The sequence below is a fragment of the Ambystoma mexicanum genome, chromosome 12 (genome assembly GCF_040938575.1).
Source record: "Ambystoma mexicanum isolate Mex_15411 chromosome 12, UKY_AmexF1_1, whole genome shotgun sequence".
Lineage (NCBI taxonomy): Eukaryota > Metazoa > Chordata > Amphibia > Caudata > Ambystomatidae > Ambystoma > Ambystoma mexicanum.
Genome location: NC_090936.1, coordinates 9,720,526 through 9,742,066, shown reverse-complemented (window position 1 = coordinate 9,742,066; position 21,541 = coordinate 9,720,526). Strand labels below are relative to the sequence as shown.

The window sequence follows — 21,541 nt, the reverse complement described above, 5'->3', positions numbered from 1 at the left end:
AAGTAAAAGAAATAGAAGAGAAGCAATATGAAAATGTGCAAACTAGTCCAAACAATACAAATAGGGGCCATTAAATAAGGAGAAGAGCTTTATCCTGGATACAGAGAAAGGAATAGATTGGACTTTTGAGGAGAAAAGGACACATGCAAATAAACCTAAAGAAGAAAAGTATATGAAGAAGCAAAAGAGTGACCAAGGAGAAAGAAAGATTGAAACTTGGAAGAATCCAGTATTAGAGCTTTTTTTATTTAATCAGAAAAGTTACTATGAAGTACCTAAAGCTACCTGATTGTACTAAAACTGGTGAAGAACCAGCTCAGAGGAGAAGGGATTCATTTTCTGTGCTTTTGTTGTTCTAATAGAGGTAGGGTTGGGATAGGTCAGTGTGGACAGTGGACTGGTCACTGACAACTAACGAGCACCCTGGTTAGTTTTGTTAGGTATAGAATATCCGTATCATGGGGAAAGTTAGGAGTTGCCCTTTTCTTTTAATAAAGACAAATAGTGAAATGGAAGATCAGAGTGTGTGCCCTCCTCCTGACCCGCCACAGTATCGAGAGACTGACAGAACGGTCTGCTTTGATGGGCACGATGAGTTGCTCCAGGTGGCCGCAGTGGTCATTTTCAGGTTTTCAAAGTGAATAGTTCTTTGGACATCACCACCAAGTGATCATTCCCGGTGCATGTCTTAGTGGCAACCTCTGTGGTGGTGAATTCCATCTCCTAATGTGTTTTCCTTTTATCGCCGAGCCCTTGGGGGCAGTACTGTACTCCTGCAAGTGCTCGCCTGCTTTAAGATTTGGGAATATTGTCGTTCATGGCAGGCCGTGTAATAGTAGAAGATTGGTCAGAAGCATCATGGCAGAAGATGGTTGCTTTGATCATTTCCGCTGCTTGTGTTGCCTGGGAACAGCTGGCCTTATTTATGTGGTGAACCTATGGGACCTTTAGCTGTTACAATGTTTTTTTACTTGGACAGGATGCTTGACCAACACCGGCAATTGACTGCTTACCAAGTGACCATTTGAAGCATGATCCGAGAATACCTTTGAGAGTCACATGTTTAACAAACGGAAGCACTTTGGTATATTAACCATCTCGCTGTTCACGGTATTACCCAAATTGAAATTTTGCACAATTGACCTTTATATTATTTTAGTTATTTTATATATGTATTGGTTGGTTTTGGATTATAAATAATTTAAGGCTATTGGGTGGGGGGATGCAGGGGGTTTTGGATTGTGTGGGGGGCTTTTGGGGCGTTTACCCCCGCATATATGTCCTAATTGACCTACTAAATTAGGTAAATTCTCCCGAGGTCAATTGTGAAAAGGTCAATTCGTATACAACCCTGTTCACTTAGTAAAGGTACACGGCCCTTTCTAATGAACAGGGATACAAGGCAGTGTTGCATCATTGTTTTTGCTGTATATTATTTATGCATTGACTCATTTAATTGATTTGCAGACTGTGCAGCAAGCCCTGGAAGCCATGGACTGGGGTACTTTATTGTGTACATAATGTGGCAGTTATTTCTAAAACTCCCTCCGGTTTACGACTGCAACTAAGCCGGTTTCCTGCTCCTTGATTATCTAAAGGCCTTACTATTAACATCAAAAATCAAAAAGTATGGCCTGCCTTCTCTATAAGGGCCGAGACCTATTGGTTTAAACTTGGGCTCTCCAAGAACATACCTCGAGGACCGGAATCCTGGTGAGTTTTCAGGATATGCCTAATTAATATTCATGAGAGAAAATGTCCATGCATTCAGAGTAATTGTATGCAAATTTATCACATGAATATTAATGAGGGGTATACTGTAAACCTGTCAGGATTCCTGTCCCCGAGGCCTGGAATTGGGCAACCTTTGTTTAAACAGTAGCTTAGATGTATGGGAAAATTGAATGTGTTGATAGTTTTCATTATCTGGGAGTACTTTTTCACAAACCATTAGTTGGCACTTGCACATGGTTAAGTGTTAAACGTCTTGCTCAAAGAAGGGAGGCAGTGATCAGGTTTTAAAGCATGCTAGTGGTATTTGTGTTTTGTGTTCCATCGAGGTGCACACACCAGGTGCAGTAGCAGCTGCAACATATAAAAGTGTGAGCTGATTTATCAGAATTTATGGTGCATGTTCCTATGCAGGCCCACCTGCATCTGGGAGCAACAAGAGGTTACATTTGTATTTTGCGAATGGACCTAATCTTCTATGTATTTGGGCAGCTTCACTGCAAATGTTACAGCTGGATCCGTAGCTTTGGGTGTGGCTGGAACGTGTTGGCAGCAACATTGGTTGGATTCAGGTTACGCTCTGGATTTGTCAATACGAAAATCATGAATCTTGACGCAAATTACAAAACGCAGACTAATGAAAATGTCCAAAGTATGTGTCAGTTGCAACAATCACACAAAGCGTCCAATTATCCAGCCTTCTTACCAAACATGAGGTACGGTTCAGAAGGCTGTTGGGGAACATACGCCATAGCAATCAGAAGCATGTTATACGAAATGTCACCACAACCCTGTAAAAACACTGGGACTGGATAGTGCAGAGGGAAAAAAGTTCAGAGCAAAAAGAAATCCTCTGTGAAGCACACTGGGATCAGCAGTCTATTGCAGGTTAATGGTCCAGAAGCAGCAGAAGGCACAGAGCAAGGAAGAAAAAGGAGCAGGAAGGCTCGGAATGATATAGGACGGCAGAGAAACAACAGGAAACACATAAGAAGAAGGAACAAAAGCATACACAGGGCAGGCAGCGGGAACAAAACGGATGAATGAGAAACGGGGCGTTTGCAGGAGGTACCTGGGTTGAGACGTGTAGTGTTGGGTTCTCGGGTGTCTGATATCTGAGGCTGGCAGCCGGGTGTCGCCATCTTGAAAAAATGCTAAACCGTTAACTTTAGAAATCATAACGGTACGTAGAGGAACCACGCGACATGGCAAGCACCACCTTGTAGAAGAGAAGAACAGGCTCGAAAAGGTACATTACCTGACAGTATGTTGCTAAGAAGAGAACATTTTTATGGTGTTAATTAAATATATTTAAATTGAGAAATATTGATGGTGTAAAGAACATTGCCTGTAGTAGAGCCCCTTGTACTTCAACAGTATGTGTATACAAGGATAAAAAGGCTAAGGTCCTCATGGAAGCTTGTTGGTCTTTTTCATGTTTTTGGCTGACTTTTGTTGTTTTTTATATTAATTTTAGAAATGTTCTTTAACTATGAATTGCAGCCTCTACAATGTAGATTTGATCAGGGGTTGAAAGTCTAACTTTAAGATTGAATATACTGACAAGGTTATGGTTTGTTACATTAAACTCTTCTTCTGTAAATTCACTGGTATTTTTAATGTCGCACAGCAAGAACAACACAAAAAACAACCAAGATTACAAGCATGGCATCGCATATGACACAGCAGCTATACCCATCCTTGTCTTCATCATATGGTGTCCTCATAGACCCTTATTTCATCCTCATTAATGTTGTAATTATGTTGAATTTCTTTTACTTTAGGTAATAGTGACATGGTGAACCGAGTGTTGCTGGATGCTGGGTTCACAAACGAGTTGGCCACAAATTACTGGAGTAAACAAAATCAGTAAGTTACATCCTTTTTACTTGTGTGTCAACAACAATACTTTATCTGGCCAGATACCATCAATGTAAAAATTCCATGACATGAAACCTTAAAAACGAGCAGGACAACATTTTTAACAGTGTCAACTGCAATAACAGCGGACAAGTCTGGGTAAAAGTTTAAGATTAAAAAGCAGTGACAGATAATGATTGTATACAAGGATTTTGTTGATTCATAAATATGTTTATTCGGAATAAACATCCGACAAACAAAGATCTTGAAATGTCATACATATGCATGTTAACAGTGTAAAATTGAGAGCTGAGAAAGAACAGAGAATAACATTAAAAAATGATAATAAGATTGTCATAACAGCTCGCGCCCTAGGGTATTAAGAAATGGCCTGTTCATCCTCTAATCAGCCAAAATGTTCTTGTAACACATATCAGTAATAGTCTACAACATTTCTCCAAGAATCACATCAGGGGTCACAAATTTCAATTTTCATGTCTGGCAGATAGTTGTATTTGCCATGTAGGTCCCTTCTTATTTTAAGTGCCTGCCTAAGACAGGACAAAAGTGCCCAAGTCGCACAAACTGAGTTAGTTGAAAGTAAATTCCATAGAGCCGGGCGGCGTTGTATGAAGTGCAAATGCCTAAGCACTAGAAGAATTGTACGTTTCTCGATGTGTGCGTATGCACTACAGAACATCGTCAAGTGTAACAGGTCTTCCAGTGCTTCGTTACACAGTGGGCAGCTAGTGTCAGTTGGTTGTTCTTGCAATTTTGCAGTGTATTTATTGAATGGAAGCCGATTGAAATGTGCTCTTGTAATCAGCCATCTATGCTGCTGCTTCTGGCTTTAGGTAAAGTATTCCTGTGGAGTATCTAAACTGCTGATTATTAGATGTTTTCTATTAGAATCTATTAAACATCCTCTGGGTTCACGCCCATCTTTCACATAAAAAAATACAATTATTCTTAAAATGTTTTTGTTCCGATTTGTTAATCAGGATTGGAGTAGAAAAAAGCGTTTGAGCATTCAAATGTGTTCGGCTACTTCAAATATGAACGCAATAATAATATAATGAGTAAGAACAAGATTAGGGTTCGAGCAAATATACAAGTGTAACACTGGTTCAATGCTCCACTCATCCTCCAAGAATACTACACAATTCTGTGTGCACAGCAAAATTGGGGGCCGACATCGGAAGGCCCAAGAGCTTTTTGATAACCTGCTCCTCATAAATGTCAAAATGCCACCAAAGAGACACACCATACTTAATTCTTGCCCCCAAAAAGGCGCACCATACTTAATTCTTTCCCTCAAAGAGACGCACCGTACTTAATTCTTGCCCCCAAAGAGTCGCACCATACTTACTTCTTGCCTTTGTTTGAGTGCCACGGATCTTCAACATCATAGTAAGGGATTGCCCTTCACACATAGACTTAAAACATGCTATATCCCCCAATAGCGGCCTCATCCTTATTTCCTGTTCTTTTATATTGGCAACACCTGTCAAATCTGAGGAAAATCGTATTCAAAGAGAATTAAAACACCATGGATATCGCTAGACCATTGCTTGTCACATTTGCCATTTTCGTTACATTGTTCCCTCTATTCCAGGCCATAACAGCTGTGTGTGTGCAATTAACCTTCAAGCCAAAGTTGTCCATGAATTACGTATAAACATTGATTAACTGCGAGCAAAGGCATGGTTATTAGAGTCAATGGCCCTCAGTACACTGAGAATTTTAATACGACAGTCTAGGGACCTAAGCAAATCCCACAACTTCGTCCTATTAACTTTGTCAAAGGCCGTGCTCAGGTCCATAAAAGAAAAATAAATGGGTTATTTTTTATAACGATGGAGTATGCAAGCAACAAATATAAATTATGGAATTATGGGCCTGATCCCCTGTTCGCAGATGTGGGCAGAATCTAAATTGTATATCCACCAAAATATTATTTTCTTGAAACCACTTCTCTAATCTTTTGAGGAAGATCCTCTCAAGAATCTTGAAGCTAGTGTCTAATAATGGTATGGGCCTATAGGTCGAAGGACTTCCCCTGTCCCCTTTTTTGAAGATTGGAGAAATAACCACCAATTTCCAAGATGGGGGGATATTACCTGATTTAAATATCGCATTACAACTAATCATCAGAAATAGAGCCCGCACCACCAGCAGATCTGGAATAAATCAGCAGGTATTACATCCGGGCCTGGGGAACAATTGTGAGCTTGATTAAGTATTGCTGTCATCACCTCTTTTATTTAATATTTTCAGGATGACCTCGTATGTGGGGTTACTTCACATTCTGTGCGTCCTCTATATAGGTTGGAAAAATGGCCAACCCATGCCCGGTCCTCTCCAGTGGTCTCTGTGCCCTTTGTCAAGCGTTTATGTAGGGGTCCATTAGTCAATAAGTCCCAGAATGTATGGGAATTATTCAAATATGAAGCCTCCAATAAGTCTTCGCAAGCTAAGTTCTCCAGTTCAACCTCTGAGATTCTAATGCTTTCTTGTACGATCTGCTAACCCTTATTATATCCAGTCTTGTTGCTTTGGAATTCTTTAGTGTCATACGTAATACCTATTTTGCCTGCTTGCATTCCTTGTTAAGCCAGTCCCTGTACTGTACCTTTTTCAGTATGCATTCTTTTTGAAATATGGCGTTCCTTTTCCCCAGTAAGTCATTAAAGGCATTAGCAGTGACTTGAGGAACGTTGGACTCATTAAGTATGGTCAAAAAATAAGACACAGAGGGTGCAATTATCTCATGATAAGTTGTAGGCTTTTCGGCCTTAGCCTAATTTATTCTCCTCTTGCTGTAAGAATTAAGTTCATCATTCTCTAAATGCCTGACCACATTAGGGGTCGCGCAGCATATCTTCCAATTTACGCAAAGAGAGATGGGATGGTGGTCGCTACAGTATTCATCGACCAATCTAAATTGTTGAATCGTGTGCTGCTGCTTTGCAGAAATACAGAAATAGTCAATGGTGGTTTTTGAAAGAGGGTAACCCAGGGGTGTCTAAAAAGAAAATTGACCATTGAGTGAAGGTCCCATTTCATGAGCCACATATAAACTAGTCGCCCATTTCCACATTGAGGGCCTTGCATTTGAGGCTCCGGGTCCTCAAAGAGAGATCTTGAAGTTTGTCTTAAGGGCCCGGAGGGGAGGGGTCAATTTCCAATGTTTACATTAAAATCTCCTCCTATTATCAAAAGACTATTTTTCTCTGTTTGCATTATTTGTCAACCATAAATATTTGGAAATAGACTTTGGCTGTTATAAGGTGGAGTTTTTTGGGGACTGTGGTAATAATTTCAATCATCATGTGTTAACCCTGGGCTAGGGGTAAGACTTATAATCTGGACAAATTTGAGGTTTGATCCATAGATTTTGACCCTAAAATCCAAATAGGCTCTGACCCAAATGGTCATTCCCCCATAATATCGGCCTCTGGCTTTCTTTGAGGCGGGAATAGCATGAAATTAATAGAACCACTAGTAAAACGAGCCCAACATATCCACACCACTAAGAATGTGGCTGTTAGTAAACTTGTCAACAAGGGAGGGGCTGGCAAAGGACCTCACTCACAGCCCTCCTTAATATGACGGAAGTCTGAAGGCATTTCACTAAGGCTGCAGACGTTTCTATACCGCTAGAGATCTTGAGAAAACCCAAAGCTGTGTCCAGACACCTGATCTCATATTTTTTAAGGAGTGGCTTAATCCATTTGAAAGGAATACAAATGTCAGGAAAAAGGTACTTTGTATAACTGTTCCCATCACTAATCCACAAAAGGGGCAAAGGGTAGAGTTGCTTTGAGCCCAATTTGCAGTAGGTACTGCAAGGGATAGAATATCTAAACGGAAACGAATAATCAATGCTCTATCAACTGTTTTCCATGTCCAAATAAGATACTCTTCAATACCCCAAAAATGTTTATGTGTTTAGATTTGATAGATATTGTGTGCAGATGTTCTCATAATTGATGAGGTTGAAAAGGGTGAAGTCATAAAATGCCTCTTTAGCCAGAGTTCCTGTCCTGTTTTTCATATCGACGCGGTTGCTTCAGAGACGACCGACACCTAATTCTGTCAGCATTTTATTGAATACGTTTTAGCCATTCCTAGTTACTTCCTTGGAGGGCATTCGTGATAGACCATAGCATCGTTTTGTGAAGCGTCAATAACGCTCACCCAGAACAGCAGAGGCTTCAGAAGGATTTCATATAAAATGGGGCGCATAGCCATTTCGAGGTACATTGTTGCGACTGGGGCTGACGTTGGAAGCACCAATAACCGGCGTAAAAATGTCTGTCCGCCACAACCCAACCAACCTATAGTCAAGCGGCCCCATAATTCGGAAAAGGCACGTGACTTGATTCCCTGCTCTTTCTACGCTCAGTGAAGATTCTCTTTCAAAATATTCTAAAAAATGATTGAATGTTGTCATATAAATGGTAATGTGTTACTTCGTTAGCAGTGCTTGCACACAGCAGCTCATGCTAGTGTTCCAGATCCCAAAGCATGTTGTTTGCTTATGAAGATATACTTTAGATGGCCATGTTCTGTTCAGTTCAGTTGCTGGAAGTTGCATACAGCTGCTTTGGGACAGTTTAGTGGGTCTCAATGAAATCCATATTGGAAGATGTGCAGCCATTTGACAGCCAAGCAGTGCACATCAAGGGAGTGCCAATATTCTCAACACTCAGTATCATAATCACAGAGAAGGTTCATTGTGACCCAGAGAGGGGTTTGTAGACATACATCGCAAGAATAGTTTCAAGATGAATGAAAGGATGACATTATTTTTCACTATTTGTGCACAACTTAGAAAAGTGTATTTTGTGTCTACACCACAGCTTGCTGCATGAAACGTGCGTCAGTCTTTAGTCACTCCTTTTTGTCATTTCTGTTCTTTTTTCTGTGACTAAAATGAAGATGAAATGTATGTACCTTTACACCCCCCGCCCCTACACACACACCTAATATACTAATACAGTTATTGAATTGTTGGTGTGTATCTTTACAAAAGTAACAATCATTAAATGGCCCTTGGATGATATGTAAGTATTGCCTTTTAAGGCGGTTGGTCAACCATAATATATTGCAGTAACACAATGTGTGTAAAACATTTAAGCAGGACTTACTTTTACTTTCAATTCTGTTTCTTAGGAATGGAATCCTTGCTCGATTTGTAGTCACAGATGGTGGAATTACAAGAGTGTATCCCAAAATGTAAGTATTGGTCTATTTCTGTTGGAATAACAACATTAAAATGCTAGCATTATGATTTGTAACCAAGGCTTTGGTGGCTAGGATGAATTGAGCACAGAAATATTACTTGATTGCAACTGGATGAATACATGTCAGAGCATGGTCTCCAGGCGCTCACGTGGCTCCGTAAGAAAAGTGGTTAGGGTTGGTTGGTGAGGGAGAGAGGGATAGTATAGAGGTTGTGCTCCTCTGTGGATGCCTACAGAACCAGGCTAAACTGGCTATCTGTGTGTGTGAGCTTTCTAGGTGTTTTATGCGGTGAACCAGAAGGAGGCAGGCCAGATGAGGACATTTCAAGGATTATTATTTTTAAATTATAAGGAAAGACCTTTCCCTCTATATTGCTACTAGGGTAATCCCTACCTATAAAACTCGGGAGGATAGCTCAGGAGCAACATGCTCGCTTTAGAACCTCTGGTTATTATGCGCGTAATAAATAGCCAATTATAATTATAAACTAAAATAAAGGGTGCTTGTTTGTCCTCTAAAGAAATAAAAATGTTCCTCCATCAAAACACGACTTTCTCTGAAGCCCTACCACTACGGAAAACAACCTAAATAACCACAGGCTTCTGCTACTGGTTAATCGGTGTTGCCTGGCCAAGGTCACTGGCTCTGATCTCCAAAAGCTACTCTCAGGTCCATGAAAGAAAAAAGTGTTCATTAGAAAAATATCACAAACGTTCCTTTATCGGTTCTAGGAGAAAATGTCTTCATCTGTTGTCTCACAACCCTTCACACTCCTCATGCGCTGTATCAATTATTGATAATGGTTTATCCGAGGTATTCTTGTCTTCTCCCTTTTCTGTCCAATTGTAGGGTTCTCAGTATGCTTTTCTTTCAAATATTGGAACCCTCCTGGTTGGTTCCCACTTGTTACGTCAATGGCTCCTTCAAGACCCCGTTGCTGCTTTATATGCAATACTGTTTGCTTCGGGTTTCTTGGGTTCCCGTAACCACACTTATATTTTACTTTGCTTCGTTCCACTCTCCTTCCCTTCCGCCGACCAAACCTGCTACTTGCATCTGCGTCGGGTCTGCTGCCTGGGGTTGCCGTCTCCACAGGGCAACCCTCCTGTGTCTGCTTCTCTCCTTGGCTTGAGAAGGCTGCTCCGACGGGTCTTCAATTAAGCACTGGTTCTCTTCTCCTTATGGGCACTGCTCTGATGGACCCTGCGCTGCTACCAACTCTGATAGTTATCATCTCTCGGCACGGACACAAGGCGTTGTGTCTTGATAGGATTCTGGTGTTGACATTCGTTAGTGGGCTCTCAGCCCACCATGGACTCAGTGTGGTCATGCCACCAGTGGAATTGGCCTTAGTGCCTCTGTCTCTGCAGTGGCTCATTCACTGCACAAATTGCTGGTCCTCTGTCATCCATCCCATGATCTCTGTATTCATGCTACCGCCGGCTGCATGGTTCTACGTGACTCCACCCTTCCTGGACGTCTTCTTGTCAGAGTCTCGACTCAGCACTGGATTCTTTATCTCTCTGGGTTCTTCGTCCTTTTAAGTTCACTATGTTGTTTCAGGCAAGGGGCGTATCGTTCCTCATTGTATTCAGAATACGCTTCAGCATTGTCCAAAGCCAACGAGAAGGGTATATGTCACTGTTGGTTACAGTCAATATAGGGTTACTAGAATGTTTATCAAATCCCATATAAGCAGATACTGTCTTCATGGATGCGAGTTCCTCACGGGAATGGGAGTCCTTCTCCCCTAGAGAGGAGTCCCTCCCAGTGATGTCCTACTTGCCCAGACCTACCTAGTGTCAAAGAGGGTGTCCCCCCCACCACTAGGGAGAAGGAATTAATTATTCAGATTCATCACTGCTTCGTTAGGTGCACTGCGCTTCTTGTGTCCAGAAGGGTGACGTCCAGTTTCTGAGTCGTTTGTGGTCTGCAGATATTGGGTTTGAAGCAAGATTAGAGAGGGGTGTGTACTATGCATGTATTGGTGGTATGTGGCACTATCCCTCATGATGTGTGTAGTATGTGAGAGTTGTGGGGGGTGGAAAAGGAGATTGTGGGTTGGTTTGTTGGCTTCTGGTGATCTGAGTGTTGAGTAGTTTTATTGTCGGTTTTTCATTCTGTATTGTCCCATGTTTGCTTTGGTCCAGAAGGTTTGTAAGTGCAAGCATCTATGTTAATCTGTGTGAGTTGAATAAGCAGGTTTTTAGTTGTTTCCTGAATGTCAGGTCATCTTCTGTTGTTCTTATTGCATTTGGTATCGAGTTCTGTAGTTTGCCTATGAGAGAGGATATAGAAGTTCCTCTGAATTTCCATTTCTCGTAGTGTTTTGTTAGTATATGGTGGTCGTTGCTCGATCTTAAGTTTCTTTCTGGCTGGTAACGAGTGATTTTAGCTAGGAGGCATTCGGCTCCTTATCTGTGTTGTGGTTTATGGGCAATGCAGTGGGCTTTGAAAATAATGTGTTTATTTACTGGCAGCCATTGTAGACTTCTCACAGCCGCTGGGCTGTGGGTCTCTTCTATTTAGTCTCAGGAGTAGTCTTGCTGCTGTATTTTGGATGTGTTGTAGTTTTTGTGTGAGGCGTTCTGGCATTCCAAACTAGAGACTTTTTTCATAGTCTATTCTTAATAATACCAAGGAAAAGATTGCAATGGTGTTGTGTGGGAAACTGAGATAATGGACGATACCTCTTCTTAATCACAAGCGGTAGAAACATGTTTTTGCTATTGCGTTGACTTGTTCTTCCAAAGAGAGGCCGTTGTCCATGAGGATTCCCATATTTTATATCACTGTCAATGTCTCAGGTTGGGTTGCCATGCTCGGTGGCCATGTCAGATATGCTTGTGTTGTATTTCTTTCCGGTGGGGAAATCGTTATTTCTGTTTTGGTTGGATTTAGTTTGAGGCAGTTGTTCGTCATCCAGTTTCTTATGTTGGTGAGGCATTTGTTGAAAGTGCTGTCAGGGTTTCGGTTGGAAGATCTCTTAATGATGAGTTGGGTGTCATCTGCATAATGAGTTTCATTAGAGGGGGTCATGCAGATGTGAAGAGAAGTGGGGAAAGGCTGAATCCTTGTGGTACACCAAAGGTGATCTTTTTTGTGCTTAATGTAAATGGCAGTAGGTGTGTTCCTTGAGGTGTCACAAATGAGAGGCAGACACAAAGTTGTAATGTTTTCCTACTAAAGAGAGTTTCCCTACCTAGGAAACTAAAACTAAAGATCACCCTGTGTCTAAAAATGAAAAGTCGAAAGGTGTAAGGTAAGTATCTTTGTTTTGATTTAGCAAAAAGTGTATCAAAATAAAAATATGAGAATTCAACGAACATTCCTTGAATCCTGGAGGTGGTTCCCTTCCCATGGATTGGTTCAGGTAGGGTAGCGAAGATGTCCTTTTCAAATAATGATTATGTACAAGTAATAAAAAAAAAAAATAATGATTCTTCAGCAGTGGCAGAAATGTCTTTTTTACAAAACACTTTTTTAAGAATGGCGAAAAGGTGTCCTTTTGAAGAATAACAAATGTGTTGGTGTATACAACAGCTGTTTAACAATGGCAGAAGTGTCTTTTCAAACAGCGATTCCTCAAGGGTAGTAGACATGTCTCTTTCACACAACACTTTCTTGAGGATGGCAAAAAGTATATTTTCAAACAATGATTCCTAAGTAATATAAGAAATGTATTTTTCATACAACACTTTCTTATAGTTGGTTTCCTGGTATGCTCCCCTGCCAGGAATCCCCTTCTGGGTTCTGTTGATCTCCTGGTATACTCCCCTGCCAGGAATCCCCTTTTGGGTTCTGTTGATCTCCTGGTATCCTCCGCAGCCAGGTATCTGTCTCCCAGAAGGCTCAGTGTCTGACGGGCTTCTTTCACCAGGACTTTCTACAATGTTTTCTTTCAGAATAACACAGTTGTAATCGGACTTGATTGGCTTTAGGTAGTACTTGTTCCAACTTCCCCCATATTGACATCTCATATATGGGGAATTGTTCAAGTTCTGTCTGTTAAGTTATTCACTGGTATTCAATAGCTTGTGGCAGTGCATGTTCCAATTTTCCCCAAAATGACATCTCACATATGGAGACTTGTACAGATTTTGCCTTTCAACCTCATCATTAATGTTCATCTGCTGGTGATAATATTTACTCCAACTTTCCACCATATTGACATCTCGTGTGTAAATTCTGTTTTTCTAATTTACTTGGTCAGTATTCAAAACAAGTGTTCATCTGCCCTTCGGCACGCCCCTCAGGGCTCCCAATACCCATGGGCAGACTCACCAGTGTTTGATGGCATTTCCGAATCGTGGCACGTTGATGCCACAAAGTTTTGACTCTGGGAAGGCTTCCCCTGCATTGCAGACTCTCATTAATGTCCCCCAGCGGCTCCTCCAAGGCACCTGTTGTGCCTCTCCCACTCTTGCGTCTCTCCAGGAAGCTGTGCTTACACACGGTTGCTTGGAAGCACCTGCCTCTCTCCTCGCCTCCGTGCGTCTGGTTCTGCCTTTGGTTCCGCTTCCCACTTTGCCCGCTCTGCCTCTTTCTTCTCCACCTGCACTCCCCCTTTGAAGGTGTTCAGCTTGTTTAAATGTCCTTTGCAGATGATTCTATTGCAATAACAAGTCTACAGCGTCAATTTGGTGTTTTCTTCAATCCACATGAACTCCTTTTTCCTATTTGTTGTCTCAGTTCTTGAGGCTTTCTGGGATTTGGAGTCCATATGAGTTTTAGAATTTTTAAAGTTAGATTGTTTTGAATTCTTGTTTAAATCAAAAACAAGTATTATGTGTACAGGAAGTATGAAGTGTATTCTGCTCAGATTTTCTTGCCAGAAGCAGTTTTGGGGTTTTACAATGAGAAGGAACTAGCCATCAGGAATCTCGGAATCATAGGGTCTCGTTCATTTGGGAGGCAAGAATACTGCGTCCCTCTGGATGAGGTGACCACTTCTTCCCGACAGCCATCTCCTCCCATGTGATCCTCCCTCATAATACCACCTCCAGGGTCGGGATCAGGTAGCGGCTGCCGTGCCCTGGCCACACGAGAGGAGATTTTAGGCTGGGGTTCAGTGATGACTCGATAGGAAACATCAGAGTTCTTTCAGTTCAGTTGGTAAGGAAAGTTTTCAGCCATTGTAGTGCAGAGATTTTAATGCTGCATTCCTCCAGTCTCTTCATTAGCAGTGTGTGTCTGATTGTGTCAAAGGTGTCTGATATGTCCAGTAGTATGAGAACCGATTGGGTGCTGTTTTCTGTGTTTATTTTTATCTCATCCCATATGGAGAGGAGTGCACACTTGGGACAGGTCAAGTATTCTGTTGCTTTCTACAGGATTGAGTAGTTCTTCTTAGACGTGGTTCTCTAGGATTTTGTGCTGTCTATGGTAGATTTGTTATAGGTCTGTAGTTAGAAGGGTCTTCTGTATTTCCTGTCTCATCTTTTAGGAGGGGTTTGGTGTATGCCAATGTTAATGAAGTTGGTACTATTCCTGTTATTAGAGATGGATTCATTAGTAGTCGTACGTATAAGGTTATTGTTTAGTATTTGAGAACTTTCTTTAGATACCTGATGGGCATGGGTCACTGGGAGATCCGCCAATGTTGGCGTGATTGAGTGTTGGTGTGGTTGATGGAGTGCTGCTTTCTGGGAGGGTGTTTGTGTTGCATGATCCTGTGTCAATGGTCCGTTGTATTGCTTCTATTTTCTCTCTTAGATGGGTTGTGATATTGTCACTTAGGTAGTGACTAGCAACACTCTCTCTCTCTCTCTGTGCTTCCAGCTTTATGTCCTGGTCTGTCTTTATGTCCATTCCGTTTTCAGAAATAGACTCTTTGCCTCTGACTTTCAAGGCGATTGGCTGGGACACGATGCATTCTTCTTTTTCATCTACGTATCAGTACCTCAATCTCAAAATGTATTCACGTACTGTCCCCAAATGTGAACATTTGCAGATCTGCTGCACCACTGCCCTTCTCACTTACTCTCTCCAAAAAGTGCTGGTGAGAGCAATAGGTTTGAACACATGCTCACAAAATTGAGCAATTCAGGAACTGGCACGGCCCGCGTTTATGTCTTGGGTTTGGGATTGACCTCTTTGATGTATGTTTGCCAATCTGCCGGATACATTATTCTAGGTCAGTGGTTTTGGCCAAATGTGATAGTTATGAATAATATTGACCAGCCCGATGAACCCTTTTCCGTGGTATGAGTCCCGATGTCTCAGTCAGCAGCATCTAGAGATTTAATTTAGATCTCTTTTTTTGTCCTAGCGACAGTATCAGATTAAAGGTGTGCATTGTTTGATTTCTGGGGGCTGCCCCCACATTTCAATTTTACAGTGTCCCGGGGAAATAGTGAAGGCCTTATTCTATAGAGCAAAACTTGAAATAATACATTCATAAGAACTCGGGAGGATCGCACGGGGCAACGTGCTCCCCTTGGAAGCAAGACGACACAGAGCAACACAGGTTCGATCCCCGGGTCCGCGCTTAGAAACCTCTGGGTATTAAGTGCGTTATAAATAACCTCTCATATTCTAACATATAAACACAAAATACAAAATGCTTAGTATTGTAGACTGTATACAGTGACAAAATAGGATTGGTTTAATGGTTCCAAATCTGGGGACAAGTTAATGAGATGCTCGCTAGATGCAAACCCTCATCTCCAATCTAGTGAATTAGGGACACACAGGGCAGGCACTCACCTTGTGCTCACAGATGTGACGGGGCACCCTGGGTGCCTGACGCCTTGGTGCTTGCCTCTCCCCACCCCTTTCTCATTGTGCGTTGAGGGTATATAATGAACAGCATCTCAGAAGGCTCCGTCTAGCGTGTATTGGAAACCCAGCAAGCCCTGCATAGCACCTAGGCGCAATGATGAGATCGTCTGATAGGCCGATAGAAAGAGAGCAATATACACACATATTTCTCTCAGGTACAGAATGGTCATGTCTCTGGCATCGCCGCATCACGTGACTCTGTAATATCAGCACATCATGCGTGTGAGCGCCCCGCGGCTACGTAGTGCTCCAGCATTCCAAGTGTTGCGAGGGTGCATGTTTCTTTAGCAATCAAAGACCAACACGGAAGTCGATGTTTTGGGGTCTTATATACTGAGCTGACATGGTCTCCCGTGAGCTTGTTAACTGTGAATCCAGGGGCGCAGCCATTCAAGTCTTTATCGGAGCTCTAACTTTGGAGCTCTACAGTTTCGAAAGCTAATGCGCACTGAAAACAGAAGACATATTGGGAAAGGATTTCTTTGACTACTACCTCCGCATCGAAACCGCTTCTTTTGAATATCCGTGATGTGATGAACAGCAATAAAGCCACTGATCAGCAATTCCATCTCAGAGAATTATCTTTCGGGCTACAGCGAGACCCATCAGTCACTCCACAAAAATATTATGTAGGGCAAAAGCTTGTCCCAAGCAACAAGCCTTGGAGAAGGTAACGGATAAAGCTCCAATCCCAAAGGAGCGAGCCCACTCAGTATTGTAATTGGTTATCTATAACGCGCTTAATACCGAGGGGTGTCTAAGTGCGTACCCGAGGATCGAACGTGCAGTGCTCCCTGTAATCTTGCTACCAAAGTGAGAACGTTGCCCCTGAGCTATCCTCCCAAGACAAAGCTCGATTATTGTAATTGGTACAGTAGGCAAGAGCTGATGGCTGTAGAGTAGACCATGGCCAACTTCGTAAAGAATAGTTTATAAAACTTTATCATAATCTGGAGATGGCAAACAGAGTGTATTTTGTACATTGGAGAAGTCTGGGTTTCCCTTTAGTTTGGTGATTTTGAAAGCTACCCTTTGTCAAGCTTGATAAGTTATTTATATAATGGCTTGCGTCTTAAACTGTACCCGGCTGTTTCCCTTACCTTTTAGTGCCGGAGAAGACTGGACTGAGAAATACGAGACATATGAGCACAGCTTCTACAAGCGGAGCCTGGATAATGACAAATATATCTTCACAGCCCCCTCCCTCAACAGTAAGTGTGGTGCATTATTCTTCTATAACGCCCTCTATGTGTGTACCTTCATTATCAACGTTATGTTCAGCCTTTTTACTGTTGAAAGTGCGCTGTGTTGCATTGCATGTTCCGTGATCCGTTGATGTATGAGTAACCTTCAAGTTTCCGAAATAAAAGCAGAAAATCTTACAAAGAGTACATTGCAGTCTTTGCTGCAGCCCAGTAATGTTGCATCAAATTCACCGGATGCAGATAGAGCGTGCAGCCCTCTCTCTCCGTGTCCACCAATCGTACAACACACAGCCACATGCCACGTATGACACTATGGGCGTCATTATAAGTTGGCCGGTCCGGAGATAAAGTGCTTGTAATAACGTGTACCTGCACTTTTCCAAACTGACCAACTATAAGTTAATCGGTGGGGTGGGGGATGTATACATCAATATTAACATAACTCAAGAATACTCAAATTACTCCTTCCTCTTGAAACACAGAACAAGCATTTCAATGATTGAAGGCGAAAGTCAATACATTTCCAAAGAGTATCTGAAATGATATGCAAATTCCAAATTTCAAGTAATTGTCCTGCAATATTCAGCAAGTGCTCTTTCTTATACAGCCTTGTAGACCGAGTGAAGGGTCATTATCCCGAGATAATGACCCGCCACCAAGTTATGCCCAAGGCAAAGTTTAGAGCCATAGGTTGCGGCGGGGGCATTATCACAACTGATAATGACCCTTCCGGGGTGCCATTAGCACTTAGCAGTAGTAGCACTACATGTTTTGGGAGTGAATGAAAACCTTTCTTTGTTAGTGAGTAAAGAAATGTGGTTTCATTTTGTGATATTTAAATTACAAGTTTGCCTTCAGAAGTTAAGTATTTTGATTGCAAACTTAATTTGACTGGAGTGTGTTTAACCTGAGCAATGCATGAGGTGTCATGTAAAAGTGAACGTTTTTTCTGTAGGAAAGAACGCATAGTCCAGTGTTTTAGCTTTCTCTTTGGTGTGTTAAATAGGTCATTGGCGTGAAAAAAGTCCTCCCAGAAAGGGAGTGTCTAGTTGAAAGAAACTTTGCCTGGAAATTGCCTTGTGGTTTCCCTCTCTGCTTTTGAAGACAGAGGGCCTCATTACGAGTCCGGCGGTCCCGTAGGACTCAATGGGAATGGGGAAGTGGAAACACCGGCACTGGTTCGTGATGGTGCCGGTGTTTCCTCGTCCGCCTGCAGGCGGTCGGTGTTAAACCTGCCAGGTCAGACCTGGCGGGAACATCACCTCCCGCCTACAGGACTCGGGATCAGGCGGTCCGGAATTAACAGTGGCGGCGGGTTTGGCCCAGAATGTTTGGAACGCAATACCTGTAGTTAATGACTATGCTCTGAACATTCCGATTGGCTGAGAGGAAGCCAATAGCAATGCTAATTCTAGATATTCATACAATCTTGAATGTTAATTTTGAATTTTGTTGCTGAAGAAAAGAGCTTTTGTATTTCATACTGTTATTCTCTGCAGGCGGCACAAACTAGAGAAATTCCCCAAAATCACACGTTTTCAACCTTCCCGTATAGAAGACATCCATATGAGAGACAATTAAAAACAGAATCTCTTTTTTTAGTGTAAGAAACTAGATGTGTAATTTACTCCAAAGTGTGGTCCACCGTGCCCTGCAAAGCTCCATTCACAAAGACATCAGATGAGACTTACCAGTGCCGGGAAATTCCTGTGAGTTGTACTCAATTTACCAAACAGCCCCAGTAACACCAAAAAAGAGCGGTGTAAGATGCTGCATGCCAATGAAGTAAAATATTACATATTCCATAAACCTTTAGGCTTGTTTTTTGCTCGTACCAAAACATTTGCCCACCTTAAATCCCTTCTTACTCTGCGTGCATGTTGTTCACTTGCACGCCTGACATCCAAGACTCACAACTGCAACACTCAGTGTGTTCCTAAAATGTCAACAATTCAGACACCCCCTGGCCACTCAGGGATGTAATTTGGGGGTCGCCAGGGGTCGCAGCTGCAACCCCTGAGCTCTTGCTTGCTACCCCTATGGTCTCCCTTACTACCCCTAAAAGCTCCTGGGCTGTGGCCAGTGCCATGTGGCTCTTTGTTTCTGGAGTGGTTGGCTTTCTTGTTCAGGCCCTTTAAAAAACAAGGGGTACCAAAAGTGAAACACTTTGAGCACCGACCCTAAATAAGAAAGAATAGGAATAACAAATAATTTGTCTTTCTGTAATTCTATGCAATAATTGCTAGACTCATTAAAGATTTATTTCAGGCCCACTTCAGGAGGTGAGTCACTGATTTAGTCTGTTCTTAAACACCTGAACTCAGCCTTTCATCCTTCTGAGGTCGATAAATGAGTACCAACACAGGTTGGGTGATATTGTATGTATAATTGTTCTATATAAAGCGCTTATGCTTAAGTGCTATATAATAACACATCATTATCATTTGGCCTTGGACGTCTGCTTGCATTCACAGTAATCTGGTAATATGTGCCTATACGCACTGATATTAACAATACTTATGGTGATCCAGTCTTGTATGAAATGTACATCACATTATAGTGATATCGTAACCACATTATTTGTAGTGTACGTATGAACAATGCTATGTGATGCCACTTCCTGTTTAGTCAAGGGGTGAAAGGTTGTGTTCCATCGCTTCCCGTGATGTCACTTTGAGGTGGGAGGTCAAATGACATCACTTCCTGTGATATCATCAGAGGTCAAGGGTCGTGCGATGTCACTTCCGCTTCCCTTGGCATTTTGGTGAATTGACGTCCCTGTGGGATCTGCCTATGAATCTTCGACAGGCCCTAGGGTCCGTCCACTTTGTTTTTTCTTGGAGCAAACCCTTTTCTCTGCATTTGGTGTAACTGATCCATGCGTCACTTGTTACTTTTCGCTGGAGTAAGTGCAACAGACTGTGACTTTCCCCCAACATTCTGCAGCGGACCTCTAAGCGCGTTTCCCTTTGAAGGATATTGACTTGACTGCAGGCAAATTTTGAAATTGATGCAATAATGCGCCCCCTAGGCTGCACTGCTCCAACATGACTCGTTTCCCTTTTCCAGAAAGTGGGTCTGCGAACTATGAATCCGGCATCATGGTCAGCAGGGCGGTGGAGATCAACATTGATGGCATACAGCTGAAGCCTGCAGGTAGGTGGACCCTGCGTGTGTTCGCATTTCAACATCTAGCTGCTCACCATGTCGCTGAGGTTAGCAGAGAGGCATTTCTAGCTAGTGGAAGGAACCTAAAGAGTAACGCGTACTCCTAGTGCTTGAAGATGCCTGGGGCACTGCCCCCAAGTTTTACGCTGCACCCAAGTGTTACCCTGCACCCTGGTGTTACGCTGCACCCTGGTGTTACGCTGCACCCTAGTGTTACACTGCACTCTAGTGTTACGCTGCACCCTTGTGTTACACTGCTTACACCTCTATGCTTACATCTGCCTGAGATGCCTGTGCGATGTACACACCATTTGTTATGAAACAGGCAGATCTTTAAGACAGAAAGCTGGTGGTGTGGCTTAGAAGTGGGTGGAGGAGTGCATGGGGCGGGCAGGATGTGGCTGTGGGGCTGGGGCAGGCTGCTGTGTGATGTGCACAGCGGCATAGTAGGGATGGGGGGGGGCTCATGCTCTCTCTATAAATTCACAGCATTACAAAAGCCAGTCATTGGCAGGAGCCGTGTATGTGTGTGGGAGATTATAACTCCCTGGTGCCTTCAAGCATCGCAGGCCCACTTGTGTGTTTCCTTCTATCCTGCACCCCAATAAAGTGTTGCAATGTGTGTGTGAGTACTCAAAACAATCACCTTTCAATGTGTGGGATTACCCCTCCCCCTGCCGCCCCCCACAGCTCGCCGCCCATTCCATGCGCCCAGAATAAAGAACTGTCCATGTGTGTTATTAGGAGACTCCTGTTCTTTGTATACACTTATAAACAATCCCAGGCACGTGTGTGCAATGGCATCTGTCACTGTGTGTGCAATGGCTGTGTGTCTTGTGCGTAGAACATAATCACATGCAGACGTGTGTGGTTTGGATTTGCCCATCCCGAACACCATTATTGCATGCCAAATGTGTGTGTTTCCGTGTGGGACATGTCACTCTTTTCAGTGCCCAAAACAGCCAGCTCCTTGACTCAGTTCTCACTAGTTTGGCCCCAAATGATAGCCGTGTGATGTACACTCTTTGCCAGTAGAGGGCGCCGTGTCTTCAGCAGGGCTCAACACACCTGCACGTGCTTCCCTAGTTCACACTGTGCATGGCAGAACCATTTGCAGGTACATTAGTCTTCAGGCTCATGTCGTTGTCCGATAATGCATTTTGCATCGAAATGAGAGCAAGCCTTCTGAGATTAACAGTAGCCCTCCATATCCGAACCCTTGCAGCATTGGCCACTACACTGCAAGAATGCCAATAGCATACCTTTATCCCACGAACAATGCAGGCAGATCATGCTCTGTGCACGTACTTAAAACCTACCGAGCTAGGCGAGTGCCTGTAGTTTGGGGGCCTGGCATTATACAGAGGACTGCTCCAACATGTGGAACCCCACTTCCTCAAACCATAGTAACAGTTGGATAAATCCGACCCCATCGAACTGTTTGCGATTCCGGACATGTGAGCTTAGCTCATTCTGGGGCCACACATGCTTGCTCTTGCTACTTGAGTTCACAGAAATCAATGCAGGTATGATATGATAAGTTA

The 21,541-nt window shown here is 42.8% G+C and overlaps 1 protein-coding gene across 7 annotated transcripts in view; it reads left to right on the top strand.

Annotated features, from left to right (window-relative positions):
* Nucleotides 1-21,541, top strand: part of CACNA2D1 (calcium voltage-gated channel auxiliary subunit alpha2delta 1) — a 1,412,752-nt gene that overhangs the window by 1,317,022 nt on the left and 74,189 nt on the right. For all 7 annotated transcript variants that reach the window (XM_069627805.1, XM_069627804.1, XM_069627806.1 and 4 more), the window contains 4 exons: nucleotides 3,516-3,600; nucleotides 8,770-8,832; nucleotides 16,732-16,835; nucleotides 19,899-19,985. In XM_069627805.1, coding sequence (XP_069483906.1) covers nucleotides 3,516-3,600; nucleotides 8,770-8,832; nucleotides 16,732-16,835; nucleotides 19,899-19,985 — 339 coding nt within the window. The remainder of the gene's footprint in view (nucleotides 1-3,515; nucleotides 3,601-8,769; nucleotides 8,833-16,731; nucleotides 16,836-19,898; nucleotides 19,986-21,541) is intronic.